At 34.6% G+C, this 10,042-nt stretch overlaps 1 protein-coding gene across 1 annotated transcript; it reads left to right on the top strand.

Annotated features, from left to right (window-relative positions):
• The first annotated feature begins 1,887 nt into the window (after positions 1-1,887).
• On the top strand, positions 1,888-3,261 carry LOC107489032 (metalloendoproteinase 2-MMP). The gene has a single exon (XM_016109818.3). The coding sequence runs from the start codon at positions 1,949-1,951 to the stop codon at positions 3,068-3,070; it is 1,122 nt and encodes a 373-aa protein (XP_015965304.1). The 5' UTR covers positions 1,888-1,948; the 3' UTR covers positions 3,071-3,261.
• Positions 3,262-10,042: the final 6,781 nt, after the last annotated feature.

Raw genomic sequence — 10,042 nt, 5'->3', positions numbered from 1 at the left:
AGGGGTATTTACTTTGGTTTTGTTTTGAGACCCCTCTAGAGCAGACTTTAGATTTTAGAGCAATGAATCCAACGCTTGCTGCATGCTCGGGGAGTCGGGGTGTAAGTGTGTTTATGGTAATGGTAGCAACTGTAATAATGTTTTGGTATAATATTGTTCAACAAAAAGAAATAGTTCTGCTTCATAAGAAGGAAAACTTCAAATTGCGCTAACGCTAGTTTGACCATATTTTATTGCAGTACGAAAAATGTATTGCTACGAAACTTTCGGAACCTAATAACCCGCACGTAAGACATGATGCATATGCATGTAGCCAAAACCGTGAGGACAACAACGTTGAAAATATTGGACACTTACGTTATACATACGGTAGAGAGCAGGCTTCCATTGATGACATATGATTATGATTCCGTTCCACCATTATACGAATTCTTAGTTCAAAATTCTAGCTAATATTTACTTGTAACAAACCAACGCTTAACAATGCATGACACAGAGACAATGGTCATTTATATAAGTCACCAAATATGTAAATAGGAACAAGAAAAAAAAAATCAAAATGTAAGTACATAAATCGTACGTACATAAAAAGGATATATATGACCAGAAAAATATCGAGATAGAATTCAAACTTGATAGGTGAAATAGAAGCTGCGTTAGTTCACGATGTCATGATGTCTCTTCTTTACCTTAAGTTCATAACTTGAATTGACGGGTACTCAAAATTTGAAATTACGAGTTGATGGACATATTTTATATACGTTGATAAACTGATCGATAGGCTTAGCTTAATTTCGGTCAACGAGGGCCACGTAACCATTAACTACCCCCGTAGCTTTCGGACTTTCGCAGTCCTCCTTCCCCTTCTTCTCATCATTCACTGATTGGCTGTTTATAATTTATATTATTTATGAGTTACGTAAACTTTTGTTTTTTCAATAGTTTATTTAAAAGATATTTTTTAAAAATGGTAGCAGTTATTTGATAAATTAAAATAAAAACAACCTTTAATAAATATGGTTTTTTTAAACAAAAAGTAGAAGTATATAAATTTTTTTTATTTGCAAAATATACAGTAAGACTATGTTTTTCAAAAGTGGAAACATTTCTCCAAACATTTTACTAAATCAGACTTAAAAACTATATTTATTGAAAAATAACTCAAGGTATAACTTTAAAAAATTAAGATATATATACAAAAAAATTATATATGCACGAAAAATCAATTAATATTTATATATTCAACTAAAAAAATCACCATGTATATTATTTTATATATTTTTAATTTGAAACATTTTCTTCTTTTGTTATTTATATCGGTGCCATTGTAATCCACTTTTATTTTTCTATCCAAATAGAAGTGACATACAAGAAAAAAAAAAGTAAATCAATAGAAGCATCTATAATACTATTGTCGTCCCTTTTGGGTCTTGTGAAGTTTGTGAGCAAAAAAAAAGAAAGAAAGAAATGGACATTATCAAAGTCAAACAAGGCCACCCTTGTTTTATTCGTAGTTCTATATAGCCAGCAGCATAATTGGTACGTATAGTATTGGTAAATTCAATGATAATAGCAAAGTGTCTTTATCCCCTATACTTTATTAAGAGGGTCTTTTTCTCCATGGGATAACAACAAATGCAAAACACAATACCAATTGTCAAACGGCGACGTTTCCAAGAGCGACCAATCTTCCGGGTACTTACCTTACCTATTTGCCCAACCGCGGGAATCAATAGAACTTTTCAAAGCCGCATCAAAAATCAAACTAAAAACAAAAGCAACAATAATTAGACGAAGACTTCAAAGTTTACATCCCTCTCATGTGAAAATTGACATCGTCAGCTCTTTGCTTATTCCTACATACCTGGTATAAAAATGGAAACTCAAACTATATCTTCACATTACACTAACTCCATTTTCATTTTCTCACTAATTACCTAACACTAAAATGAACAATCAACACATCTTCTTTTCTTTATTAATCACTCTCTTTTTCCATAACACTCACTTTCCAGTCTCGGCTCGTATGTTCCCAGATCCATCATCTATTCCGGGGTGGCTCTCCAGCCACGCGCCGCCTGGCGTTTGGGACTCGTACCGGAACTTCACCGGCTGCCAGCGTGGCAAAACATACGAAGGCCTATCCAAAATCAAAGACTACTTCCACCACTTCGGGTACATCCCCAACGCACCGCCGTCCAACTTCACTGACGACTTCGACGAGGCGCTGGAGGCTGCCGTCAAAATCTACCAGAAGAATTTCAACCTCAACGTCACCGGCGAGCTCGACGACGCAACTCTTAGCCAGATCGTCCGGCCACGGTGCGGCATCGCCGACATCATCAACGGCACGACGGCAATGAACTCGGGCAAGTCCGACACCAACACGACCGCCACAAGCAGCACGAAGCTGAAATTCCACACCGTCGGACACTACACGTTCTTCGACGGGAAGCCGCGGTGGCCGGAGGGAACGACGGAACTGACCTACGCGTTCGATCCAGGCAACAACCTCGAAGACGTTGTTAAGAACGTTTTCGCCAGAGCATTTTCGCGTTGGTCGGAGGTAACGACAATAAACTTCAATGAAACGACGTCGTTTTCAGACGCCGACGTGAAGATAGGGTTTTACACGGGGAACCACGGAGACGGAGAACCGTTCGACGGCGTTCTTGGAACTTTGGCGCACGCGTTCTCTCCAACGGACGGGAGGTTCCACCTTGACGGTGCGGAGGACTGGGTTGCCTCCGGCGATGTGACGACGGCGTCGCTGTCGACGGCGGTGGATCTTGAATCTGTTGCGGTGCATGAAATAGGGCACTTGTTAGGGTTGGGTCACACTTCTGTGAAAGAAGCTATAATGTACCCTACGATAACTGCGAAAACGAGGAAGGTGGAGCTTAAGGATGATGACATTGCTGGTGTTCAGAACCTTTATGGTTCAAATCCTCACTATACTGGTACGACTACCATTTCTTCGCGTGAGACCAGCAATGGCGGAATGCACGTGGGGTCCATGTGGGGTTTGGTGATTCTATTGGTCGTTGGGGTTGCACATTTGGTTTTGTAATTTGTAGACACACCTATTTTTGTATTTTTATTTTTAAATTAGTTAGGTAGGTGTAGCCGTGTAGGGTAGAGTTTAAGTATTTAACTATTTATACGGGTATACAGATTCGCATACAGTTTTTTTTTTTTGCTGGTATACACAGACTATACTTGCCTTTGTATGATTGACATATACTCCACATTCTTTGTGTGAATTTATATATTGTTCTCTTAACAAAAATTGTTATCATTTTTTTTTTCGGTATTGAGTTGGGATTTTTTTTTCCGGCTCCCCACTGTATACCCAATTCAATTGGTTAAAAATTAATCAGTCGTGGAAGTGGAATTTAAATTTTTGATATTTAACTAAAAAAACTAATAAACTAATTATTAGGTTTGTGCAGTGACAGACCCAGAAAATTTTAAGAGTGAGAGCAAAAATATATATACTAAAATAAATTTTGTTAAATATTATTAATTATATAGAGATATAAAAATTAAAGAGTTAGTGAACACTTTCATTCTTAAAATACTATTTATTATATATAATTTATAAAAAAATATTTTTTATTTCTAAAACTTTAACTTAAAATATTTTAATTAAATTATAAATACCTTATTATCCTAACTAATTTTTTATACACATTTAATAATAAAAGACTGAATTAATTGGTATATTAGCGCCTAATAATACATTAATATCTATAATTTGAAACTAGAATTATATATAAATACTAAAAAAATTAAATCTGTATACGAAAAGTATGTTTATATAAAATAATAGAAACCTAATTCAAAATTTTTTCTTTCTTTCTTTTTAAAATAATTAAATTTGTTATATATTTTTTAATTTAATTTTGATATTATGTTAGATGAAAGATTTTATACATCTGTTTAATTATGTATTGTAATTAAAATATTTTTTATTACTATTTCTAAAAATAAAAAATATATTCTAAATTAGTAAATTAATCAATTTATTTTAAAATTTTATACGCAACATAGGTACATATAATAGAGCAAAATATAAAAAATAAGTAATAAAAATGAATAAATCGAAATAAAATAAAATATATAAAGTCACGAAGAAAATAAAATATTAGATTAATACCTAAACTACAATTGTTTGAATTAAAATTTGCAATTGAAAATACCAAAAAGAGAAATAATAGAATTAAAAGATACACAGGGTCATGGAAAACTATATAAAAAACAGAAAAAATTTAAAATTTATTTTTTGATAAAGAGAAGATGACCACTAGATAAAGAATAGAAAAAAAAAGTTAAAAATATAAAAATACAAAGAGGGTTTAAGGGAATAAAGGAGTGACGACACAAGAATTAAATTTGATTAGTTAAATAATAATCAAAATGATAGAGAAATAAAAAAAGTGAATTTGAAACTTTAGCTAATTGAGTTTAATTTATTTATAGTGGATCATTTAAAATTTAAAGTGGGAGCATATTATATATAACTATATTTTTTAAAAAAAAAATTAAAACACTATGGGAGCAAGTGTCCCCTTTTCTTTGCTAATGGATCCGTCCCTAGTTTGGTGGATATTATGACGAAAACTTTATAATTATTTTCGTGTGAAAATATTTTTTTTATTTTTGAATAATAAATTGTATAGTTAGATTTTGATATTTATAAAAGTATTTTTTATTTAAAATATGACTAAATAAATAAATACACTTTTAAACAAAACATTTTAAAAAAAATGTTTTTATCATCTTCATTATTTGAATAGTTTCCATTAAGTTGAGCTCTTCTCAGTTCTCACCGAAAGTCATGCTTTTATACTTTTCCATTGTTTCCCAGGAATACAAGTGAGGTAACCTTTGGAAAAGGTTTAGCTATCAATATATTTTTTTGTGTAAGTCTGGAACCGTACCATAAGAAACATTACTCAAACATATCCAAGAGAAAGAGAGATCTTCCGCTCCATTTAGAGGGAACTCAGGATCTTTGGGAAAGATATGATTACTAATAACCCGCAAAAGGCACCATCGCATGAATGCATGCAATATAATCACACAAGTAAAGTAACTGGTTCTTCATCTTGTTCGATCAGTTGTGATAACTGACCTTTGTCCTTGAAGTACAATTAACTGTGATCTCATTGCTCTTAGATTTCAATATTTCTCCTTCAATCCAAGCTTCATCAAGGTCCTCAATCCAAATATGAGATCCAACTATGAAATTTAGTTGAGCAATTTGTACATTCAATAAGAAATGTGTTTGTACAAGTGACCAATACATTAGAAAAAAACTAACACAATGACAAGTTGTAAATAATTACTATTGTTAAGGGAATGCTAGGTTTGAGGTTGAATTGATCAAACAAGTTACAATACAAGAAAAAACAATATTTGTAATAAAAAAATTATTACAAAAAAATTAAAATTTTAAAATAAAAGAATTTTGTAATAAAAAAAAAGTCGTTGCAGTATATTCCATTACAAAAAGTTTTTGTAATAAAAAATAAAACTGTTACAATTTAAAATAATATTTGTAACAAATTTTTCTAATTCAAAAAACCAAACGTCGTTACAAAAGTGATAACAAATTTTGATCTTTAAAATTTTTTTATAACTATATTTTTTTTGTATCATAAAATTTTGTTACGAAATGTAACTTGATTTTGTAATATTTTTTAATTACAAAAATAAAATATTTATTTTGTAACAATTTTTTTAATACAAATTGCATACATAATTTTATCAAATTATTTTTTTAATTAACTGATATATTAACTACTTTACTCAGTAAGTCAAATTTTTTATATAATATATAAAAATATACATAATTCAAATATGCTTCATTTAACTAAAGTTGTTTTAAAACAAACAAACATTAGTGAGTATATTGATTAATTCTACAAGTTATATTTCTTACACAAGTTCAACCAAAAGTTAAAAGTCTAACATAGATTAGAATCTCTATAAATCAAAATATTCTTGAGCCCTCAAAGGTAGCATATTGTCACTATTTTAGCACTCTTGCAAATAAAAAAACCAAAACAAAAAATTAGAAATAAGATATAACACCAATTATAATTTTTTTTCATTAACTTTTATCCAAAATGTTTAAAAAATTTTGGCAGAACATCCTCTAAAATTTAGATATTTTCACCATCTACGGTTTCATAAAAAACAACCAATTCACTACTTATTTCTCAGCCAATAAACAACCAAATTTATCAAACCAAATAATAGGATACATTTGTCATTTTTCAACCATGACACAAGTAAAATATAATAAATTGATCTATATACAAATTAAACTATAATAATAATATATAAATCATTTAGAAATATGTATTAAAATCATAAGCAATTTTAGGAGTATCTTTAATTGTCTAGTTTCTTTCATTATCAAAACGCCATATGAAAGAGTTCACAATAGCTTGTTGAGCTTCCAATTAAGCTTTCACTCAAACTAATTTTTACTGTGTTCGTTGCTCTTTAAGTTTTTCTTTGAGCATATCTATTTTCTTTTTTAGTGTAAGACCCTGGATTTTTAAAAATTAAATAATTATTATTATTATTATTATTATTATTATTTCATTACTTTTCACTACAAAAAGAAGGGATTTAGCCACGGAAAAATTTGTAGCTAAACTCCAAAAAACTGTGGCAATTATGCTTTTGCAACAAATGAATATCCATGGTTAAAGAGGGTGACGCGTTTTTAGTTAGCCACGTTTTTTACTCCAATAGCCACGGTTTTAACACTCGTAGAGACATTTTGTTAGTCATAACTTTAGCACGTTTAGACACACTCTTTTCTGTGACAAAATAAAACATATTTTACCTGTGACAAAATTGACCAGGCCGAACTTTTTTGCCACACTTTTTTCCGTGGCTAACGATAGAAGTTAAATTAAAAAGATATCATAATAAAAATGCTGTTTAATATAAAATTACATCATATAATATTAAAAAAATTAATCACATTCCTATACATATTATCTATAGTATAAAAATATAAAATTAACAAATACTTAGTATTGAAAAGCAAATATCCTAGATTAATGGATTTAATGTTAAAAAATATTCAAATAAAACTATTACAAAATAAATATCAAACTTTACTAAAATGATACAAATCTTGAAAGTACCAAATTAATGAATTTATCAAGCTCTCCATTTCTTGTTACACAGACAATCCACATTCAAAATTATTTTCAGGTAAATAGCAAAAAATACACATAACTTCGACCACTAAATTATACACCACTGAATTATACACCCCGTCGATACTCCAATTGCTTTGTATACTCCAATAAAATCTGTTAAGCAAAATAGAGATAAAGAATTAAGCTAAAAAATTAATAGGTCATGATTTGACTCCTTCGAATATGATAAAAAAAATTAAGGCACTGTTCATACCCTAACCCAATGATAAGGCCCAGGTCCCAACAAAAGGCCCAATCCAAAAGGATTGAGCCTCACCTTATACCGACCTCCTCCCTACAAAGTCGGTTCTTACCACGACTAACCCTAAAGAAGTCGGGGACGAAGATTAGCTGGCAGAAAATCACTCATTCAAATGAGTATCTGCCCCTAAAATCTCTCTACCTGCTTCTAGGAGCCATATCTCAACCTCCCTAAGATAAAGGGGGCAGTTATCCACCTCAAAAGGCGGAACTACTTCAGCGATGGTTATGGGTTCACCCCTATAAATACACTGACACCTCTCAGGTATCTCAGAAGCCCAATACTCTCTAGACCTGTTTTACCCCTTTGCTGACTTTGGCATTGGAGTGTCTTTGCAGGTACCACCCCCCATTCTCCCTTACACAAGTCAGACGGGGGTCTCAAAGCGCAAACACACTTGGACGTTTCATCGTTCAGACGATTGGGCCAGCCAAACTTGTCCAACCCATTAATCTCCGGTTACCCATCGTAACATTGGCGCCGTTGCCGGGGACCCGAGAGATCAACCAGTAATAGCGGACATGTCACAGGAAGATGGTCATGTGGCATCAGATTTTGAACAAGAGAATCTAGATACCGAAAACAATGACGCAGACCTAACCCTTCACCAGGGAACCAACGACCAACATAGGGAAGGCACCTCTGGATTTAAAAATCCGAAGATGAACTCCTCCGAGGGGCGTGAATCGGAAAAGGATGGGCCACCCCATACAACCGAACTAATAGGGCTATTCCATGGCCACCAAGGTCGCTTGGAACAACTGGAACAGGAGTGGGAGTGACAAAGGGAAATAGAAAAGCACTTAAGAGAGGAGATGGAACGACGAAAAGAGTTAGAAGAAAAACTCTTAAAGTTAGAATCCTCCCTCAAAAGTCGGAACTCCCATGGCGACCGAGAAGAGTCGCCCCCAGGAGGGGAGGACCCCTTTATTGAGGACATAATGAGGGCAAAAGTTCCAAGAAACTTTAAAAGCCCCGACATGGACCTCTATGATGGAACCACAGATCCAAAGCATCATTTAAGCAATTTTAAAAGTCGGATGTATCTGGCTGACGCTTCTGATGCAATACACTGCAAAGCTTTCCCGACCACCTTATCGAAAGCAGCGATGAAGTGGTTTGATAGCCTCCTCCAAGGTCAGTCACCAGCTTTGAAGACCTCTCGAGAAAATTTCTAATGCGATTCTCCATTCAGAAAGACAAGGTAAAGCATGCACCGAGCCTCCTGGGAATAAAACAGAAGGTCGGAGAACCTCTACGGGATTATATGAAAAGATTCAACAAAACATGCTTAGAGATTCAAGACCTGCCCACCGATGCAGTCATTATGGGGCTGGTAAATGGGCTTAGAGAAGGACCCTTCTCACAGTCCATATCAAAAAGACACCCCACCTCCTTGAGTAATGTACAAGAAAGAGCTGAGAAGTACATCAACATGAAGGAAAATGCCAGACTGAGAGAGTCAAGCTGGCGACCTGGACACTCCCCTCGATAAAAGATAGAGAGGGAGCCAAAGAAGAAAGAAGACCTCGGTCTCGATAGACCCATGAAATATCACTCTTATACTCCTCTAAAGGTTTCCATAGTGGACGTATACAGAGAAATTTGCAATACTGAAAGGCTGCTGCCTCCCAAACCCATCAAGAATAAAAAAGGGAGAGTCGCAGTGACTACTGCGAGTACCATAAAATATATGGTCACTCAAGAAACGACTGTTACGACCTCAAAAATGTGATAGAAAAGCTGGCCAGAGAAGGCCGACTTGATAGATATCTCATGGAGAGGTCGGACAATCATGGAAAGAGAAAGCGAGATGATGCGGACAGAAGAGACCCACCACCGCAGACTCCGGAGAGACATATACACATGATCTCAGGCGGATTCGCGGGAGGGGGGCTCACCAAGTCCTCTCGCAAAAGACATCTTAGGCGAATCTACCAGGTCGGAAGTGAATCGCCCGACCTTCCTACCATCTCATTCACAAAAGAAGATGGGCAAGGAATAATCCCCGGACACGATGATCCAGTGGTGATAACCATGATCCTAGCCAACGCCCATCTCCACAGAACTCTGATGGACCAAGGAAGTTTAGCAGACATCCTTTTCAAGCCTGCGTTTAATAAACTAGGGCTCGACGAAAGGGAGCTGAGAGCCTACCTCGACACCTTGTATGGGCTAGGCGATACGCCAATAAAACCAATGGGTTTCCTGCCCCTCCCCACTACTTTTGAAAAAGGAGAAAAATCCAAAACTCTGAATGTAGACTTCATAGTCATCGACGTGGGGTCAGCGTATAATGCCCTAATCGGCAGAGCTATCCTAAATCGACTAGGAGCAGTGGTATCTACCCCCCATCTTTGCATGAAATTTTCGACATCAGCGGGGATAGGAACGGTGCGTGGGGACCAGAAATTGGCAAGAAAGTGCTACAATGAAAGCCTGAACCTAAGGGAAAAAGGCAAAGAAGTCAACACCATAGAACTCGGTGGAGCAAGGGCCAAAGAAGAGTTGCGACCACAGCCAGGGAAAAGAACCGAGGAAATACAGATCG

Source organism: Arachis duranensis, chromosome 5 (assembly GCF_000817695.3).
Source record: "Arachis duranensis cultivar V14167 chromosome 5, aradu.V14167.gnm2.J7QH, whole genome shotgun sequence".
In the NCBI taxonomy this organism is placed as follows: domain Eukaryota; kingdom Viridiplantae; phylum Streptophyta; class Magnoliopsida; order Fabales; family Fabaceae; genus Arachis; species Arachis duranensis.
The sequence above is the reverse complement of the archived record's forward strand: the minus strand, read 5'-3'. Positions and strand labels throughout refer to the sequence as shown.